The following is a 22243-nucleotide window of genomic DNA, read 5'->3' as shown; positions in this document are numbered from 1 at the left end:
CCTGTGTGCAAAATAGTGAAAGGTCCTCTTTAAGTAATCGCATGTAGTGTGAGAAAGCTCCAGGAAATATTCCTGAATATCACTCTTATATGGCAGCATCCCAATATCATCCCTCCTGACAATGCTTATTGCTCTGGTGGTTGTACTTTGCCATAGGGATCCATATTTACATCCAATTTGGGTGGACTTGCAATAAGTGCAATTTGTACAACTGCACACAGTGCCCTGTGTCAGGGTCTGGGGTTGCTAGGTGAGGTGGCATAGACACACAAGTCCAGTTTCTTTAGTCCAAAACAAAGGTAGAGTTTATTTTCACTTAAAAATATAGTGCAGCAACAAAAGGAAACAATACAAAAATAAATACTTGCCCGGCTAGGCTCTAACTAAACATAGAATAGGTTACCTCACCTAGAATAACAGAAATCCAAAAGCCAGTAGAATCATTCAGGACACCGCTCCAAAAATATGACCTCTCTGTTGGCTCTGCCCCCAGTCTGCTGCTGGAGCTGACTTCTTAAGCCTCCTTGACGAGGAGACTCTAAACAGCTGATTCGCTGCCTGAACATCCCCAAAGTGTGGACTGGAGGGGGTGGAATGACAGGTCCCACTACCAACCTACCTGCCATTCCTAAAAATCCAGCCCAGTAACCAGAACTTTGAAATAACACTCAGCAGACAGAATTATCTGCTGAGAAACATTCTCTCTGGAGTTTTCTCATCTCACCCAACTTAGTAGTCTGGGTGAGATGTACACCCCCTCCATTACCTGACCAGCCATTGGCTTACACCTGCCAAATAATCGTCAATCGACAGTGACCGCACATGTATATTTAAACTTTCAAAATGGGTATTTATATCAGTACAGTATGTCTATGGAGAGTGGGAGCAAACCCACGTAAACAAAGGAGGAACATACAAACTCCATACAGATGTTGTCCTTCACTGGATTCATACTTAGGACTTCAGCGCTGCAAGCCCACAGTACTAACCACTGACCACTGTGGTATACTATGCCTTTGTGTCCAACAAAAAAAAAAAAAGTAAAAGCAAATTCAAGATAAGTAGATGGCCATCCATTTGCATCAAACAGATTTGATAAACAGATATATATAAAAAAAAACATGAATTTACCGCAAGGATGAAAAGTCTCCAATCATCCATTTTTACAGATATTTGTGCTAAAATTTGTGAGTACTCATTTTGCTGTTGTATGAGTACTGTATGGCAGTATTAATTTCTTCCTCCATCATAGGTCTATGTAACATACTGTAATATTACAGGTTGCACAGTATTGTTATATTGGAATTTTGTGTGTCACAGTTTAGACAATATATGGTACTGGTAATAAGGAACTATGTTATAACTATTTTATACAGTACAGTATTATTTGGTATTTCAAGGTAATATCCTTTGCAATCTAAGGCAAGTTCTGTTGATAACTGACATATGAAGGTAACAAAACTATTCATAGTACATAAAAAGCTTACAGAATGTCTTTATTTGTTGCTGAACTGTTAATTTGTTACTTACAAAATGCAAAAATTAACATAAAGTTTAGAGAAATGTAAAGTGATATTTTCTTATTATAACACCTTTAATGTGTGGTACAAAAACCACATCACTAATGGTAGCTATACACGGTCCTTCCATTAAGTGGCTGGGTTGGCCTATAGTTGTTCATCATCGGGCTGTGCTCTTCAGAGTCTCTTGATGTAAAGTAAACAGAAGAAACAATTGCTTGAAACTGTAAGAATAAAGTAGAAAACAATATTATGGTGACAGATGCAGATTTAGGTGTTATTTCTTCATTTAAAAAAAAAAAAAAAAAAAAAAAATTCCCCTTCCCCCTCCCTCTTTCTACCGTCGCTATAATTTCGTTTAATTGTAACATAGAGTAAACTATTTAAGGAGACTGCCTCACTATCATGGTAATGACCTTCAGGTTCAAGATGGCTGGCTACAAATTAATCCTGGTTATCTTCAACCGGCTAAAAGTTGGTTTGGTGGGTAACTAAGAGGGCAATTATGTAATGTTACGGTCCTGCTCGTCCAATTCCCTTTAACCACTTCCGGACCGCCCATAAACTATATACGTCCGGGAAGTGGTTGCCTAGTTCTGACAGGACGTACCTGTACGTCCAGTCAGAACACACCAGCTGCACGGAGATTGTACAGCTGCTTTCAATGGGAGCCGGCTGTAACTTCAGCCGGAGCTCCCAGAGAGAAGACAGGGAAGATTAATTACCTCCCCTGCTTTCTCAATCGCTGTGTATACAGCGCTCAATGAGTGCTGTATACACAGTTATGCATGCTGCCATAATTCAGCCGCCCTCTGACCCAGCGGACACGTGATCCGCTGGGAGCAGAGTCTTGCAAAAGCTGCTGAGTCCTACAGGACCCCAGATCAGCTCAGTAAGCTGTATATACAGCGTGCAGGAGGCTGTATTTCTCCTGCAACTGTGGTTAAATGTAGCAGCCCCAGTTTTAGGAGAAATCAGCCTCAAGTACAAAAAAATAAGTGATCAGATGTCCCCAAAGGTCTCTTATCACTTTATGGGGACACAATCTGGAAAAAAAAATATAATAAAGTTTTTAAAAAAGTAAATAAAATAATAATAAAAAATAAATAAATAATACGCTAATAAAACGCCGTTATTAAAGGTTATAGCCCCACCCCCGACGACACCATACAAAATAAAAATTACTATAACGGAGAGGAAAAACTATATTATAAAGTTTTTCAGTGACACTTTGTGTTATTAAATAAAAAATAATAATAAATTGAAAACTAGACATAATTTCCCTCCTATTTTGTTTATATTTTCCTGGATATAAAAAAAATTAAAACACCTTTGAAAATAAAAACATAAAAATAAAGCCCTATGTGTCCCCGAAAAAAAAGACGCAAAAATTAGTTGACTGAGACATATGAGAAAAATGTTACAGACCTCAAAACCGCACATACAAAATAAACCTAAAATGTGTCTGGTCCTGGACCACAAATTGGCCCGGTACTGAAGTGGTTAATAGTCCTTGCAGACTGAGATGGTATGGACATTGGCATATAAGGTAAAGAGGTTCCTCCCCCATTCCTTCTATATTAACAGTATTTCTACTTCACCAGAGCCAGCACACAGGGAGGTCTATTAACCTTTTCGCTGCCAAGGGTCTCTGGAAATTTTGCACCTCCAGTAGCCAGAGCAATTTTCACAGTTTTGAGATGGACAAATCAAACCTAAATTGCAACATTAAAAAAGCATCCAACCCCCCATACCTATATATTTTCTTAAAGTAGACACCTGCAGCATTGTCAGAATGCCACTTGGTACTGTATACGAACAGGCACCTTCATGCAATTTTGATTTAAAGTTAATGTTTTATGAAAAAAATGCAAATAAATGTATATTAGTTGTTAAAAGCGGAAACCAAACAAAAAATTAAATGCACCAAACCTCCTAAAAATAAGAGTTCAACATGTGCAGAGTTCATACATATCACTATGGCCTGAACCCGCATGCACGTGTCTTCAGAAAAATCGCTAGAACTGGAAGGAACAAAATTCTGCTTTGAAGGTGGAAATGTTAAAAAAGTATCATCCTATAAAATGTAGGGATTACACACCATGAAAAGTAAGTGAACCCCTAAACCCTATATATTTTTTGAAAGTAGACAATCTGAAGATTACAAATGTCTTAATGGGTCATCGATAGCCACATCCACCTTCATGCAACTTTGCGACCAACACAAATAATTTTTTGAAAAAATACGCTAAAACACATATTTGCACCTAAAACTCATGTTCAATCTCACATTCATATGAAAAATACTTTTAAAATAATAGTTTATGGTTTATACAATGTGTATATATACTATATGTACCGCAAACATCAATTACAACAAGAGCTCGGACTCCCAAAAACACGAATACAGAAGACAAGCAGGATTTTGCTGTTGTTCACTAATATGTTAAAAAGCTATACTGCACCTACCAAACTGTGACTGTGATACCAACTTTTTTCAGAGTACACAGCATACCGTATATAAAACCACAATTTAATAGTTTATATATACAACCACCTTCATTCAACTTTGCCGCAAACAGAGATTGCTAGCAAAAATTGCGCAAAAATTCAAATTTGCCACTAAATTGCGGCTCAAGAAATCCCTTTCTGCAAACATAATGTACTGTCCATAAAACTGCAATATGTGAGGAGTTCATACATACCACACATGTATATATTTACAGGGGTGGGTGTTAAAGAATCGCCAAAATCGCAGAAATGCGCCATCCCGTTTTGTGCATGCAAATTAAATAGGACTTTACATAAAAATGTTATTTTCCAACCCCTATAAAAATTTTAGCAATCTATACGTTCATCTCTAGTGATAATTGTTGAATCAGGGGGTGTGATGAAACTGGGTAAATTCGTGTGTGGGATAGGGTCCCAATCCGTACTCAATTATATAAAGGATCCCACTCAAAGTCACTTGGTTTCTTTGTATTTGCGTTTATTTACAATGAAGGTGTATACTACTCGGTGTTAAAAATAAACGTTTTCGGCCTGACCGGCCTTCATCAGACTCTACAACAAAATTAAATAAAATAACAAAACAAGATAAGTGAGTATTCCACCATAGTAGTACAATCTAAACTGGTGTATACAGACTGGACTATGTACAGTATAAACATATATAACATATATAACATCATCACGTTTCATGTTGATCTTGAAAATTCTAGAGCTCTATACAATACTGGGACAGAACATTCCTGTGGCGTACATGCTGTATGATAGTATACAAAGATATTGAGACGACGACTCATCGTGTAGGTCCTTGGTCTCTTAGTGGTGGTCAAAGGATTAGATGAAGAAGTGTCATTTAGAGAAAGAGTGTATTCCACCCGTACGGGAAAGTATAAAGAATCCATATTGTGAAGTATTGTCCTAATAAGCCCCCTAAGAAGCGTGAGTAGGTGATTAGGGAAATGGTAAAAAGGCGTACCAGTAGTAAGTCGTATAACAAATTTAGGACAAGAAAGACGTCCAAGGTAAAGGTGTTTATACCTAATGGACACAAGAATAAAGTATGTTATTTCTATCTCTAATGGTCATATCAACCGCTGTAAAAGTATATAAACTAAGCTCACCTCAATCGTTACTCGTTAACGTGAGGTAGTTGGCTGCGAGGATTGATAATTGCGATAATTGTAGGTAGTGAATGTGCAATAGCTGTAAAAGATAGACATAATAAGTAGGGTCCATGAACACATATCTGGTAGGTAAGAGCCCCTAGTGGTATCCCAAATGTACACCATTTTACCTTTAAGGCAAATGTCTGTTGGTTATTAATGGCCAAGCATGGATGATGCTGGGAGCTTGGGGTAGGAATCTGTAAATAACAAGGCCCAAAGTTTAGCAAAAGAGTTAATGAAAAAGTTAATGTAGAGCATAATTAACAAGGACTCCAGTATATCTACCTGAGAGAGCGAATGGCTGCACGTCCTATCTCATTGGTGGTGTGGTAGGTACTGGGCTTGATGTGCGTTTTTTAAAAAGAAAAGATGCTGACGTCACGTTGCACGTGCGACGTGCGTCATGACGTCGGTCGGCATCGGGACACGCCCCTTATTCTCATGATTGCCTTGTTCGGACCCTGGGAGCGGCTCCTGCCCGCGGAGGGGCGTGTCCCGATGCCGACCGACGTCATGACGTACGTCGCACGTGCAACGTGACGTCAGCATCTTTTCTTTTTAAAAAAACGCACATCAAGCCCAGTACCTACCACACCACCAATGAGATAGGACGTGCAACCATTCGCTCTCTCAGGTAGATATACTGGAGTCCTTGTTAATTATGCTCTACATTAACTTTTTCATTAACTCTTTTGCTAAACTTTGGGCCTTGTTATTTACAGATTCCTACCCCAAGCTCCCAGCATCATCCATGCTTGGCCATTAATAACCAACAGACATTTGCCTTAAAGGTAAAATGGTGTACATTTGGGATACCACTAGGGGCTCTTACCTACCAGATATGTGTTCATGGACCCTACTTATTATGTCTATCTTTTACAGCTATTGCACATTCACTACCTACAATTATCGCAATTATCAATCCTCGCAGCCAACTACCTCACGTTAACGAGTAACGATTGAGGTGAGCTTAGTTTATATACTTTTACAGCGGTTGATATGACCATTAGAGATAGAAATAACATACTTTATTCTTGTGTCCATTAGGTATAAACACCTTTACCTTGGACGTCTTTCTTGTCCTAAATTTGTTATACGACTTACTACTGGTACGCCTTTTTACCATTTCCCTAATCACCTACTCACGCTTCTTAGGGGGCTTATTAGGACAATACTTCACAATATGGATTCTTTATACTTTCCCGTACGGGTGGAATACACTCTTTCTCTAAATGACACTTCTTCATCTAATCCTTTGACCACCACTAAGAGACCAAGGACCTACACGATGAGTCGTCGTCTCAATATCTTTGTATACTATCATACAGCATGTACGCCACAGGAATGTTCTGTCCCAGTATTGTATAGAGCTCTAGAATTTTCAAGATCAACATGAAACGTGATGATGTTATATATGTTATATATGTTTATACTGTACATAGTCCAGTCTGTATACACCAGTTTAGATTGTACTACTATGGTGGAATACTCACTTATCTTGTTTTGTTATTTTATTTAATTTTGTTGTAGAGTCTGATGAAGGCCGGTCAGGCCGAAAACGTTTATTTTTAACACCGAGTAGTATACACCTTCATTGTAAATAAACGCAAATACAAAGAAACCAAGTGACTTTGAGTGGGATCCTTTATATAATAGTGATAATTGTTATTACTATTATTTTAGCGTGTAACAGATATCACTAGAGACGTATTTTACTGTAGAAAGCTCAGGTATAGACAGGACTAGGATTTGAGTGAAATGTAAACTTTATTTACGACTTTATGTATATGTTGTGTAAGTGTTTGGTGCGGCTTTTTTTTTTTTGGCTCTGCGACCTGGACAATGGTAAATGCCTGGGTCACAGTGCCAACAAACTTCCTGGTTATGTTCAGGAGGTATAACATAAGAATACCCCACTAGAAAAGCTCAGGGGGGAATTACATTATAACTGTATGTGACAATCAGAGACAAATGTATATATGTGTATGTTCTCTGATTGGCAGGAGAAGGGTTAATAGGGACAATAGAGTCCCTGCCACCCCCCTCCTGCTGTCACATACAAGTTATGCAGAGAGAGAGAGATCGTTTCTGTCTCTCTCTCTCTCTGCTGGGCTGCTCCATGTCCCTCTGTTAGATTGTAAATTGCTTGCTTAGACAGAAGGGGGGGGGGGGACACTTTGGATCTCTATGTCTTTGGACTGCATCAACATATCTTGATGCTTTCAATATTTTAAAGAGGAGAATCTCATCTTTAAAATGATATCAAAAACTCGATGATTGGATGTACAGTTTTGGAGAAATTCACTGTTGAAACGCTGTCGGGAATTGAGATCTGCAGTTGGATCTCAATGCCAAATAGTGTTTTCAACAGTGAATGGCTCCAAGACTGTAAGTAAAATCATCAAGTCCCTGGTATCATTTTAAAGATGAGAGTCTCTTCTTTAAAATGCATTTTAAAGCATCAAGATGTGTTGATGCAGTCCAGAGATATCTGCATTAGGGAGCATTGGTGCATTAGTAGGGAGGACGTACTAAGTACGTCCTCGGCTACTGAAGTGCCACCTTGGGAGCACGTACAGTGTACGTGCCTGGCAGCGAAAGGGTTAATGTGCCATCTTGTGGATGTTTTGTGAACTACACCTGCCTATACTTCCCATTGTAATCAATGTAAAGGAGTGTCCAGTATGATCAGGTGACCTTCAGGACCCATCAAGCTCCCTTGACTGGCGTGGAGGAGGAGAAGTTACATCCCCCTCTAGGGGGGTTGGGAACCTTTGGTGGTCCTCTTTGTGTGAAGACATGTGGAGCTGAAAATGGCAGCCAAGTCTCAGGGCACTCCAAACAGAGATGTCTTTTCCTCTGTTCTCAAGATCCTCCTCAGAGAGCGTTTTCCTCTGAAGCTCCAAGCCTACAAGCACTAAAGTTTACGAACCTGCTTATCCATCTCATCTGGGACCTCTACACGTATTTCTCTATTCAAGTAAGTCTTTGGGACAAATCTATATTTAAGAAACCCATAGCTAGTCTGCAGTGACGTAACTAGGAATGGCGGGGCCCCGTGGCGAACTTTTGACATGGGGCCCCCCCAAACCGACGCCGAAGACCTCAACCGACCCCCTCCTCAGAACTCTATTATGTCCCTTAGTAAGCCCTGTACACAGTATTATGTCCATTAGTGTCCCCTGCACACAGTATTAACCCCAATAGTGTCCCCTGCACACAGTATTAACCCCAATAGTGGCCCCTGCACACAGTATTAACCCCAATAGTGGCCCCTGCACACAGTATTAACCCCAATAGTGGCCCCTGCACACAGAATTAACCCCAATAGTGGCCCCTGCACACAGTATTAACCCCAATAGTGGCCCCTGCACACATAGTATTAACCCCAATAGTGTCCCCTGCACACAGTATTATACCCCAATAGTGGCCCCTGCACACAGAATTAACCCCAATAGTGGCCCCTGCACACAGAATTAACCCCAATAGTGGCCCCTGCACACAGAATTAACCCCAATAGTGGCCCCTGCACACATAGTATTAACCCCAATAGTGTCCCCTGCACACAGTATTATGTCCCACTGTGGACATCCATAAAAAATTATTATACTCTGGGGTCTTTTCAGACCCCAGAGTATAATAATAGGAGACCCGGGGGAATAAAAACATTTTTTTAAAAAACAGTTGCTTACCTGTGCCCGGCTCCTAGGCTGTCGGCTACCGGCTACCGCTCTTGTCCTGCATTAATGACGTCGGACGTCACATGACCCGGGAAGCAGACCCGGGTCATGTGACGTCAGAGACGTCAGACACGAATGAGGGAGGCCGGAGGCAGGATCGTGGAGAGGTAAATAACACTGTTTGTTATGTTCCCTTACTTCTCCCGGTCCGCTGATCATTATACTCGGGGGTCTGCAAAAACCCCCGAGTATAATGATAGTGTTTGTGGGGCCCGCGGTGTCACTTGCCGATCCCGGCCCAGCCAGGATCGGCAAGTGAATGGGGCCCGTAACGGACTATTTAAAAAAAAACAAAAAAAAAAAACGCAGCGGTAGCGGCTGTCACCGGGCCCCCTAATGGCCCGGGCCCTGTGGCAGCTGCTACTGCTGCTACCACGGTAGTTACGCCCCTGCTAGTCTGGCAGAATTTGAGGGTCTCCCGCTGTCGACAAGTCTATTTCCTCTCCTACATACGTGTACCCAGTTTGTTGAGGACTAACCCCCTGGATACATCCATACATGGATGGCCATCTTTAAAGTATGTACAAGTTTAACTACCCAAGCAACTACTAAACTATCCAAAGCATTCCTGCTCCAAGCTCCATCACCTGCTTAATTGGACACTACCTATAAAGATCGCTGTATTGTATGTGAGGAATTACTCCATATGTACATTTGTATTACCTTGTCCTGCTAGTAAAAGAGCAACGACTACCCCCAAGACCTGGTTGTCTGTTGTTATTGTCAGGTACCACGTGGGGGTGGGTAGTCGGGGACATCAAAAAGGAGATTTTGTGCACATTTGGGACCCAGGGACCCCCTAAAAGCCGGCCACATCTGATATATTACCCGTGATACCAGCCCTGGCCCTCCTGAGTGTTACAATTACATTTTGTCATGGATGATAATTTAACTTTGTGTGTGACAGACGGCACCCACACCAATCAGCTGTACGGGCCCATACAATACACAACATGGGACAGAACCCAATGTTTCTGTGTCCTGGCCGGGCACTAGTACTATAGCTCAGTTTTCATTGACTTCCTAAATTCAGGCCATAAAAACAAAAATCAGGGAAACATTTTATTACAATATCAATAGTCATCTGGAGAGATACAAATGCAACATTACCTGAGACCTGCTTAGCTGCAGAGGTGTGCTGACCACATGCCAAGAGACATTCTCCGAACATGGCGGTGTGGTGAGGGATCCCTGGTACTTATAGTAGCTCTCCACATGACGACTAAGTATTTTACTTAAATTAATGAAAACTATTGCTGTGTCTCCTAGAAAAGACAATCAATCAAACAATAATTCAAGGCAATGAGATATTGATATATCATTAAAATCATTCAATCAATGTCTAAAAGAGAGAGAGCTCTATATAACCATTTTGGGTGAATGGTTTGGAGCAAATTTATAGTTATAAATTCCTCAAAAAGGGAGCAAAGTTTCACTGCCACATAAAGTATGCTCTCCTACAACCTCATCTACTGTCATGTGTAAGAGAGATTCCCCTTATAGTGTGAGGAGAGACCATGAAAGCAGTTCACTGTATTACTATATCATGACACCCAGTAAAATACAGCAGGTCATAGATTTGCTGTGATTGGTTCCCCTGCTATAGGTGGTATGTCCCCCCACCCCCATTATTTCTTTTGGAGCATCTGATTATTATTATTTTTATATTTTCAACATATAGGTCCGCATATAGGAGCCCTGTTTAACTGGCCAAGTTGCCAGGGATCTAACTTATAGCTTCTGGAGCCCTGTGGTTGGATCCCCACATTGGAAATAATTCATTATCATGTGGATAGGGCATAAGTGTCCATAATGGTACAACCCCTTACATGCTACTTGTTTATATTGCATTTTCTATATTGGTTTTCTGCTGCATCTGCTAAACATTTAGCTTTAGTTTTATTCTACATGTCGAAGTCCTAATTGAGAGTAAATTAACTCTTTCTGACCTTTGTGGCGAATGAGAGGAAGGACATTGATTAAGTGATCAAGAGCTTCATTTCTTTCACCAATCTGAAATGAAAGAATATTAATAATAAATACTTATGAAAGGTACAGGCAATTCACACCGACATCATAAAGGTATTACATGTGCAAAAATTTTAAAGGCATTACAGCCTGTTCAATTGAACACTATTTGCGCTTAAAAACTGGTGTAACAGCTGAAATCTATGCCACCTTCTATGTGCTAATGGTTGAGGCCCCACGTTGTGAAAACGCAACTTTTTTTCTGTTTTGCTGCCGTCTTTTGAGCCAAAGCCAAAAATGGCTACGAAAGGAATAGGAGATTTAAGGAAAGCTCTTATACTTCTCTTTTCTAGTCAATTCCCTCCTGGCTTTGGCTCCAAAAACTGCAGCAAAATCTGCAAGAAAATAAGCAGCTTTACTGCAATGTGGGGCCTTAGCCTAAGACTGGCATGCTAAATGCCAGTCTTAATGAATCAGCCCTTATGTTTCTGCTTCATCATTAACTTACATTATGTGGGGTTAAAGGGGTTATCAAGTTTCTATTACTGATGGTCTATCCTTAAAATAGGCCATCAATATTAGATCTGCGGAGGTCTTGGGTATCAGGTACCTGTAGCGAGAGAGAACGATTCTTGGTAATATTGTGAGCTGCGCTGCTCACTTGCTGTACAAACTGTAGGTAATGCGATGTCCCATTGAAGTTTATGGAATGTGCTAGGGATAGGCCATCAATACTAGAAACCATATAACCCCTTTAAACTTATTTTGCAGCTTGTTTCTATATCTCATATATCAGAGCATGAATCCTTATATTTAGTAATCCTTACTTGAAAAAGTACTCCAACCACAGCCAGACCATCCGAGTTGGCTTTTGCCTCATCTAGAGTTGCATATTTTGTATTGTAGAACACAAAATGAACCTAGGATAAAAAAAAATAAAACAATTTTAGATTAAAATTACACACATTATTTTGTAGCATTTTTTTGTAATGGTTTCACTGTAAAAAAAAAAAAAAAAATGATTTCTGGATTTAAAAGCTGCGTATGCTCCTGATCACTGATCCACCACTTTTCAACCTGTCTTACACAAAGACAGGTGCAATCTATAGGATTGTCATTTTGCAACAAGACAGTGTGCGGATTTGAGAAAATAAAAGAAAAAACAGATTTGGACATTGCTTGCACTTTTTGCTTGACTTTAACGTCTATAGCAAATTACTGAAATATTACTGACCTACATATCGTTTTGTTTTGTGATTTGTGCCATCCTAAATGCATACTCTGGGTATAGCTTTTTTCCCATACACTTCTCTACAGGAATTCAAAATTCAAAGTTCCTGTCATACACAATCTAGGTGCAGCTGAGCAAAGCTGCACTCCTGGCTGGTGGGTCTTACCAAAGCCCTGGTAAAGGTCTGGCTGCTGGAGCAGGGAGCATTGGTGTCTCTACTCCATTCAGCCACTCCAGGTTTTGGGATATGTGGGGTTAAATCCTTGCTATCCAAAAGTAAGTGTATAAAAGGGCAGTCAGCCCACAGATATATGGCTCTGTGTACACCTGGAGAAAATACTTGTGAGTAATACTGCTGGTTTGTGTTTAGGGAGCTGTGCAGAAGGCCCAGCTCTCATAGTTAGGATACCTGCTGTTGAAGGTAGAAGCCGGGTAGGATTTTATTTTGCATTGTTTATGTTATGTTTTGCCTGAAAAAAATCCTAATAAAACTGGTTGCGGCCAGTTGCACCATACTTGGCTGGATTGGACTTTCCTTTTGTGCCAAAAAGTGCTCAAGACAGCGATCCCTGAGCTAATCCCGTTACTATATATATATATATATATATATATATATATATATATATATATATATCTGATAACCAGTAACTGATTAAAGGAGACTATGCAATGTTTTATGTAGAGTTACTCACCTCCATTGGGTAGGCAATGCCATCAATGTTATGTTCTGATCCTTCATTATCAGATAATGGATTTCCAAAATGGAAGTGGAACGCAGCAAGCCGATAGATGTCTTGAAGTCCAGCACCACTGAGGTAATGCACTGAATTTAAGGCCACCTCAACTATAGGAATAGAAAGAGCACTGGGATGTAAATTAATAGGCAAATTTATGAGTTTAGAAAGAACTATAAATTGACATGCAGTATATTGAGGGGTAATACTGAGCTTAACATTCTTAGGTCAGGGATATCACATCCATTAGTCACATGGCCATTCTGCAGGTCAGTCCCATTTAAATGAATTGATCAAATTATCAGAATTTTCTTCATCTGTCTCACTCCAGCGCACTCGGACAAAGGTAATACATTTTTGACTGCCAGTCATCAAAGAAAATAAAAAAGGAGTTCAAAGAAGTTTAACCAGCCCTAGTGTGTTAAGTGTGCCCTGTGGCATCTTTTGGCTTCTGAGACCCCATCACTGAAAATGGCAACCCCTATAGTAACACCAGTAGGTGTGCAGAGTTTGGTGAAGCATCCTGGACCCATTAGACATGGTCATTAACAGGTATAAAAGTGGAAGACTCAACATCGCCTTTCATAGATTGTAAGCTCTTGCGAGCAGGGCCCTCAGTCCCATTGTGTGAAATGACGTTCTTTGTTATGTATCTGTCTGTATTTGAACCCTACAAATTGTACAGCGCTGCGGAATATGTTGGCGCTATATAAATAATTTTTTTTATTATTATTATGGGTGAACTGGCTGAAAGTGAAGCCAGAATCTGGTAGAGCTATTCTAGTTATATTGTCATGTATAAAGGAAATGTGGAATGACAGGCTTACCTGTATGTCCAGTGTTAGTTACAACACCTGTAGAGGGCGCTGAAGAGCTGGAAATATCAATGGGTCCCAAATTAAGATTGCTTCTGATGTCTGAGGTTATAATATTAATGGGTGACTGGGAATATCCTCCACAGAATGGAAAGTGTTCCTCCCATGTAGAGGGTCCTAATAAACACAAGATATGTATGAAGTCAAATATATTGTTCCATAAAGATAAAATATAATACTATATAACAACAAGCAACAATAATAACCTTAACAAGTCACATAATTTCAAATAACAACATATAATAAATTCCAACATTAAATTTATATTAGCATTTTTCATTACTGGATTGCACTTTTGTGTCCAATTATTCAATAAATACACAATCCTACGACAAGATGGGAAATTTATAAGGGGGTGTACATGCGCAAAGTTATCATTGTATCGTCCAGATATATAACTTGGCATTCATCCTAAATGATGTAGGCACTAGAGATGAGCGAACACTAAAATGTTCGAGGTTCGAAATTCGATTTGAACAGCCGCTCACTGTTCGTGTGTTCGAACGGGTTTCGAACCCCATTATAGTCTATGGGGAACATATACTCGTTAAGGGGGAAACCCAAATCCGTGTCTGGAGGGTCACCAAGTCCACTATGACACCCCAGGAAATGATGCCAACACCTCTGGAATGACACTGGGACAGCAGGGGAAGCATGTCTGGGGGCATCTAACACACCAAAGACCCTCTATTACCCCAACATCACAGCCTAACAACTACACACTTTCCACATTCAAAAAAACCTCTATCAAAGTGGGAAAATACCTGGAAACCTTCTTTACTCCCCAAATGGATGGACACAAACCCCAATTTAAGCTCAACAAACAGTAACAACCACCCCTTTAAATCACGTTCCCCATGACAACCACGGATGGAATAGACAATGGGAAATCCAAAAGCCCTCACCCTTAACTGTCATTTTGAGAGTGTGTGTGTGTGTGTGTGTGTGTGTGTGTGTGTGTGTGTGTGAGATGTGGTAAGACCTTCCAAAATTCACTTTTCTAGCCCTTAACATGAGCCCTTCCAAACAAAGTTACAGGACCTTAAGCTGAGCTACCAGCAGAGATTGAGGCCCTTGGCATGAGTAGAGCCTTGCACCAGCAGTGTTTTTGGCACTTAGGGTGAGTTGAGCCTTGTACCAGCGTGTGTCCCTTAACATCAGGCGAGCCCTAAGTTCTGCACTTTGCACAAAAGTTCAACATTAACCTTAGTAGCCTTAGTAGGCCCGAGAACCAGGAACAGGTCTTGCAATGGCTGTCGGATAACGCTTAAAGCACATTGTCCACCAGCCAGTCAGCCTCTACCTCCTCTTACCCAACAGTCTTGTCCTCCTTCCACCCAAAATTCCCAATCTTCCCAGAACAATAACCCCAACTGTCCCTGCTCCCCAGAGCTGTTCTCCCTTCCTTTGACTGTACCGCAACCTGCCCCTCCATTTCGCGATTCCACGGACCTAACAGACGAGTATCTGTGTCCAGATGCTCAAACACTAGAGTCTCCTCCATCTCCGGTCGATATGGTGGCGGATGACCAGCAACCCACCCTCATCGACGACGATGAGACGCAGTTGCTGTCAGGGCAGCCAGTTCACATGCGCATTGTGCAGGAGGAGGAGGCGAGACAGGAGTTGGAAGAGGAGGTGGTGGACGACGAGGACACCGACCCCACCTGGACAAGGCAGATGTCAAGCTGGGAAAGTAGTGTGGATGTTGAGGCAGGTGCAGCACCAAAAAGGGTAGCTAGAGGCAGAGACATGTCCAGAGGCAGAGGTCAGCTGCTTTGCCGAAGCCAGGCCAGACCCGGAATGTCCGAAGATGTTCCCTTTTGTACCCAGCCCAGAAAAACTCCCCCATCGAGGGCACGTTTCTCAAAGGTGTAGAGTTTTTTCAAGGAATGCGCCGAGGACAGATATAGTGTCGTCTACACAATTTGCCTCTCGAAATCGAGTAGGGGCCCTGAGAAGAGCAACCTGTCCACCACTTCAATGCACCGTCATTTGGAATCCAAGCACTGGAATCAGTGGTAGGCAGCAACGGCAGGACAAACGTCGCCCGCCATTCATGCCACTGCCTCTGCTCACAGTGCTGGCGATGCACTCCAGAGGACGAGCCAGGACATCACTTCATCTGCCTCTGCCACTTTGTTGACTTCTGCCTCATCCTCCCCTTTTCCTGCCACTTCTCCTTTTGCCCGCGCCATCATGCGCCTCTTCCCAGCAACTCCCCATCTCCCAGGCCTTTCATTTCATGCTAAAGTACAGCGCAACCCACCCACATGCCCAAGGCTTCAACGGCCTCATCTCCAAAAATCTGGCCCAGGAGATGTTGGAGTCCAGGCTGGGGGACACTCTGCCCTTTTTGGGCAGAGTGTCTACTGCGCCACCTCACTGTGCCGTCCACACCAGCACTTTCCCCCAAACATGAGGCAGTCCCTAAATTCAGCGCTTAGCTGGGAAGAGGCGCATTATGGTGCAGGCCAAAAGGGCGGATGAGGGTGAACTCCCCAATGTGTCACAGACGGATATGTAGGTGTCCTTGCATCATATCCTTGCACCATACTTGGCTGGATTGGACTTTCATTTTGTGCCAAAAAGTGGTCAAGACAGCGATCCCTCAGCTAATCCCATTACACCATCCATTGCCAACTGCAGCGCTGAAATTACCATCTCTGGAAGTGGTCCAAAATCTTTCTCTGCATTTAGCCAGGCTTGATGCTATGGTAGGCTCCAGGGTTCTCTTAATGCATATTGCATGGGGGACTCAGATGTGTTTCTCAGCACTGAGACCACCACTTCTGAGATCCCAAAGGAAGTAGGCAAGAGATGTGCAGTGCAGAAAAAAAAGATGAGAAAATAAGTGTAGGCTGTAGAGCACAGAGGGATCGGAGAGGGCAGAGCTGGTGTCGGCCAGGTATTCCCAGTCAGAAACTGGCACTATATGTCAGTGGCAGGAATTGAGTGTTTTTGTAACCCCAATATATTCTTTGCATTCCCAGTCAGACAATGGCACTATTTGGCAGTGGCAGGACTTGAAGGTATTTGTAACCCCAATATATTCTTTGCATTCCCAGTCAGACAATGGCACTATATGGCAGTGGCAGGACTTGAAGGTATTTGTAACCCCAATATATTCTTTGAATTCCCAGTCAGACAATGGCACTATATGGCAGTGGCAGGACTTGAAGGTATTTATAACCCCAATATATTCTTTGAATTCCCAGTCAGACAATGGCACTATATGGCAGTAGCAAAAATAGTGGGTGTATATAGCCCCAATTCTATTGCTAGGGGACTTGCAGGGTATTTCTGGGGTGAAGGTGCGGGGGCACACCGTTGGAACGGGGATTTGGGGTGTATATATGGGGTATACGGGAATACACTGTCAGTGTATTCCATTCAGGATGCTGGGAAAGCTGGGTTGTGGCGATTGAGCCCGTCAGTGCCACGTTACACTGACAAGCTTCTCCCTGGAATTGAAGTTATATGTAACCCCAATATATTCTTTGAATTCCCAGTCAGACAATGGCACTATACACTCACCGGCCACTTTATTAGGTACACCTGTCCAACTGCTCGTTAACACTTAATTTCTAATCAGCCAATCACATGGCGGCAACTCAGTGCATTTAGGCATGTAGACATGGTCAAGACAATCTCCTGCAGTTCAAACCGAGCATCAGTATGGGGAAGAAAGGTGATTTGAGTGCCTTTGAACGTGGCATGGTTGTTGGTGCCAGAAGGGCTGGTCTGAGTATTTCAGAAACTGCTGATCTACTGGGATTTTCACGCACAACCATCTCTAGGGTTTACAGAGAATGGTCCGAAAAAGAAAAAACATCCAGTGAGCGGCAGTTCTGTGGGCGGAAATGCGTTGTTGATGCCAGAGGTCAGAGGAGAATGGCCAGACTGGTTCGAGCTGATAGAAAGGCAACAGTGACTCAAATAGCCACCCGTTACAACCAAGGTAGCCAGAATAACATCTCTGAACGCACAGTACGTCGAACTTTGAGGCAGATGGGCTACAGCAGCAGAAGACCACACCGGGTGCCACTCCTTTCAGCTAAGAACAGGAAACTGAGGCTACAATTTGCACAAGCTCATCGAAATTGGACAATTGAAGATTGGAAAAACGTTGTCTGGTCTGATGAGTCTCGATTTCTGCTGCGACATTCGGATGGTAGGGTCAGAATTTGGCGTCAACAACATGAAAGCATGGATCCATCCTGCCTTGTATCAACGGTTCAGGCTGGTGGTGGTGGTGTCATGGTGTGGGGAATATTTTCTTGGAACTCTTTGGGCCCCTTGGTACCAATTGAGCATCATTGCAACGCCAAAGCCTACCTGAGTATTGTTGCTGACCATGTCCATCCCTTTATGACCACAATGTACCCAACATCTGATGGCTACTTTCAGCAGGATAATGCGCCATGTCATAAAGCTGGAATCATCTCAGACTGGTTTCTTGAACATGACAATGAATTCACTGTACTCCAATGGCCTCCACAGTCACCAGATCTCAATCCAATAGAGCATCTTTGGGATGTGGTGGAACGGGAGATTCGCATCATGGATGTGCAGCCGACAAATCTGCGGCAACTGTGTGATGCCATCATGTCAATATGGACCAAAATCCCTGAGGAATGCTTCCAGCACCTTGTTGAATCTATGCCACGAAGAATTGAGGCAGTTCTGAAGGCAAAAGGGGGTCCAACCCGTTACTAGCATGGTGTACCTAATAAAGTGGCCGGTGAGTGTATGGCAGTAGCAAAAATAGTGGGTGTATATAGCCCCAATTCTATTGCTAGGGGACTTGCAGGGTATTTCTGGGGTGAAGGTGGGGGGGGCACACCGTTGGAACGGGGATTTGGGGTGTATATATGGGGTATACGGGAATACACTGACAGTGTATTCCATTCAGGATCCTGGGAAAGCTGGGTTGCGGCGATTGAGCCCGTCAGTGCCACGTTACACTGACAAGCTTCTCCCTGGAATTTAGCTCTTATAAGAGCTGTTGTGGTTGTCTTCTCCTTCCTATCCTAGCCTGTCCCTGCCTACCCAGAATCTAAGCCCTAGCTAAATGGACGGAAACCTTCGTCCCCGGTGAATTGCAAGCTCAAAATGATGCGAACCTGGGCGGCGCTGTTCTTTTAAATTAGAGGTCACATGTTTTCGGCAGCCAATGGGTTTTTCCTACTTTTTTTAACGTCACCGGTGTCGTAGTTCCTGTCCCACCTACCCTGCGCTGTTATTGGAGCAAAAAAGGCGCCAGGGAAGGTGAGAGGGGAATCGAGTAATGGCGCACTTTACCACGCGGTATTCGATTCGAACATGCCGAACAGCCTAATATCCGATCGAACATGAGTTCTATAGAACACTGTTCGCTCATCTCTAGTAGGCACAACTAAGAATGGGTGAGTGTCCGGTATATCAACATATCTGGCAGATTGTTTAATATAATCTACGTACCGCATCCAGCGTGTTCATAGCACCAGTCTCCTGGAAGCAAAAAAAAAAGTATAACAAAAGCTTATTTCAATACAGATGGTCACAACATAATAACAGTCTAATAAGATTCTCCCCAATTCTTCAAAGCTTAAGGGATATGTGCCATTGGAAAATGTCCTATTTTTAAGTCATTTTTTTATGTAACCTTTACATTTGGATTTTTGTTTTTGACTCCCCTTCTCTCAAATCCCGTAACTTTATTTTTCCATTCACAGAGCCATATGAAGCTTTATTGTTCTTCGCAATGGTACCATTTATTATTCTGTACAATGCATTGGGGAGCAGGAAAAAAATCAGAATTGGGTGGCCTTGGAGTAAGTGCATTTGTGCGACTTTCTTATGGGCTTAATTTTTACTAGCCAAAATGACATGTCACCTGTATTCTATGCTTTGGTTTGATCCTGGGGATACCAAATTTATATTTTATTTTTTTTTATTTACATTTTAATTCCTTAGCAAAGATCTAAAAGTCACCATATTCTGACACCCGTAACTTTTTAAATATTTCTGTGTATGAGGATGTATAGGGCATCTTTTTTTGCGGGATCAGGTGTACATTTTAGTTATACTATTTTGGGGAACATCTATTGCTTTGATCACGTTATTAAAAAAATTTTCACTGGTAAAACCATGAAAAACAAACACGGTTTAGTACTTTTGAATTTTTTTCTCACTACACCATTTTTTTTCCCACTACATCATTTCTTATTTTTTTTTTTTTTTTTTTTAATTGCATTTATTAGACCCACTAGGGGTCTTAAAACCCCGGAGGTTTGATTCAGTATTGCAATGCATTACAATGTAAATCTCTGTACTGCAGGCTGCATAGACCAACTTGCAATAGAAGGTAATGCTGCCTACACAAGCCTGAGAGCCTTCAATAGTCTGGTTGTCAAGGTATTGGGTTGCCGGCCCTGGAGCTTGCACCAGATGCTGGCAATCTCTGACAAAATGGTGTCTCTGTCAGCTTTTACTAAGGCACCAGGGGCTTTAACCTTGGGCCCTGATCGAAGCATTAGTGCTGTGTCTCTGCTACAGCAGAGATCCAGTGGCTATGAGCAGCCGCCATATTTAAGTACCCAACATCTGCAGTATTATTATCGCAGATGTTGGGAAGGAGTTAAAATAATTTTTGGTGATTTAAAAAATAAAAAAATACAAAAAAATGAGTGGATCTAAACCCACAGAAAATGTGCAAATACTGACCATGTGAAAGTAGCCATAGTATATGTCATAGTGCCTCTACCTGATGCATGACATCCCAGGATAAGATACAGCACCCCGACACACACAAGTCTGAACATCTCCAAAGTCTTCTGTGCCGAAAGAAAGAGTTAATTTCAGCATACTGATCCCCAAAGTCTACCACCTCAAGGTAAAGCTAAATTCACCTAGGCTGGATACTCTGCTGCAGAAACAGCCCAAAATCAGTATAAAATCGATGGACCCCGTTATAGTTTATGGGATCCACCAGTATGTTTTCGGGTAACCCCTATTTTAGTGGTTCATTCAGGTCCCATGGAAGACCTGAATGACAGAGAGCCATACGCAGGTGTGAACCTAGCCTAAGAAATAAAAGACAAGCCCAGATTTACTAACCGTTATACAGAGTAAATTTAGGAAGTATGAAAATGTCAGATTTATCACTGAGGCTGATCCTAGAAGATCCTGTCATATCTTTATCGGTCTAATCTGAATTCATTCCACCTATTAGTTGACCTACTTTGAGTCAGAATTTTATGACACAATTTTGGTGCATTTAAGCCATGTCCACTTTTTAAGAGAAAGTAAAAATACTCAGTCCAAACTAGCACCAAAGATTGTTCCTTATTTACACCAGAGTCTAGTCCTAACCTCACAACCATATATATGAACCAATGTTCCAAACTTAAAGGGATACGCTCAGGTTGATTTTGCACACTAAATCACCCACAGATCCTTTATAGACCGGGGCTTTAGTGCCCAAATCGCCCTGTTTTAGATCAATCTGTGCCCATATGTATAAAAAAAACAAAAAAGCAAACAACCCCATTAGGCTAAGGCCCCACGGGACAATACGCATTGCTAAAACACTGCGGGGAAAAACGCGGCGAGAACGCATCGTGGTTCTTCTCGCAGCGCTTTAAACAGAAAGTTCTCAGAGTTTTCCTTTGCGGACTTTGTGTTACCATTATATCTACAGGAAAGCCGCCGGCATTCCCGTAGATATAATTGACATGCTGCGATTTCCAAAACCGCACCGGTTTTGGAAATTGCAGCTTATTTGTGCTGTGGTTTTTCCCGCAGAGTGGGCATGGGATTCGCAAGAATCCCATCCACTTTGCAATTACTGTAAAACTCAGCGATTCTTCCCATAGCGTTTCCGCCACAGGCAAATTGCGGCATTTCTGACCTGTGGGGCCCCGGGCTCATACTTCGATAGAGATGAGTCTGATCAGGCTCCTCTCTGAAGTTCCCAACACTTGCGCAGTTCTTCAGTGAAGCCAAGGACATACACCCTGCGCCACAGGTACGGGACATGTACACGGAAGCTAAGATGTCCTCTGGAGTCACTGAAGAACTGCGCTGGTGCGAGGAGTACAGCGGTAAAGGGATGACTTTATAAAAGGGCGATGTAGGACACTAAACCCCTGAAGTAAAATTAATGGTTTTCTATGACTGTACTAAAGCTAAAACCAGGGGATTTAGCAGAAGGAGAAGTATAAGTGTAAGTTCACATGTATTTGTTTGAAAGTTCAGTTCTTGAGTTGGATTTCACGTCTCCCAACTCTGCCATTTGTTTCAGTGGGATCGGGAGCAGATTTTTATGCTAGAGGAAAAAAGAAGTATCATGGCCAGTCATCAAACAGATTCTGCCTTGCAAAACCCATTGAATTGAACGGGAGGCAGAAAAAAAAAAGCCCAATATTGTTTGTTTGTTTTTCTTTTTCTGCCTCCCTTTTACAAGGCAGAATTGTCTCCAGACTTCCATTGTGTGAACTTATCCTTTATAGTTTCCA

The 22243-nt window shown here is 42.0% G+C and overlaps 1 protein-coding gene across 1 annotated transcript; it reads right to left on the bottom strand.

Annotated features, from left to right (window-relative positions):
* Positions 1 to 1621: 1621 nt before the first annotated feature.
* Positions 1622 to 20548, bottom strand: LOC142185434 (carbonic anhydrase 1-like). The gene is made up of 8 exons (XM_075260865.1): positions 20491 to 20548; positions 19206 to 19235; positions 13695 to 13859; positions 12826 to 12977; positions 11730 to 11822; positions 10884 to 10947; positions 10045 to 10199; positions 1622 to 1744 (listed from the first exon to the last, which is right to left on the bottom strand). Exons 1-8 carry the CDS (start codon positions 20546 to 20548, stop codon positions 1622 to 1624), a joined length of 840 nt encoding a protein of 279 aa, XP_075116966.1.
* Between the last annotated feature and the right edge of the window lie 1695 nt (positions 20549 to 22243).

Source organism: Leptodactylus fuscus, chromosome 11 (genome assembly GCF_031893055.1).
Source record: "Leptodactylus fuscus isolate aLepFus1 chromosome 11, aLepFus1.hap2, whole genome shotgun sequence".
NCBI classification, from domain to species: domain Eukaryota; kingdom Metazoa; phylum Chordata; class Amphibia; order Anura; family Leptodactylidae; genus Leptodactylus; species Leptodactylus fuscus.
Note: the sequence above shows the minus strand (reverse complement) of the source record. Positions and strands in the feature narration are given on the sequence as shown.

Bases quoted from the DNA above. Each gene is read 5' to 3' on its own strand.
- LOC142185434 (XM_075260865.1), bottom strand. From the start codon at position 20,548: ATGTTCAGACTTGTGTGTGTCGGGGTGCTGTATCTTATCCTGGGATGT. The intron at 12,978-13,694 runs GTAAGCCTGTCA...CTATTCCTATAG, and splicing joins AACTAACACTGGACATACAG to TTGAGGTGGCCTTAAATTCA. The intron at 11,823-12,825 runs GTGAGTAACTCT...TTTTTATCCTAG, and splicing joins GCATTGCCTACCCAATGGAG to GTTCATTTTGTGTTCTACAA.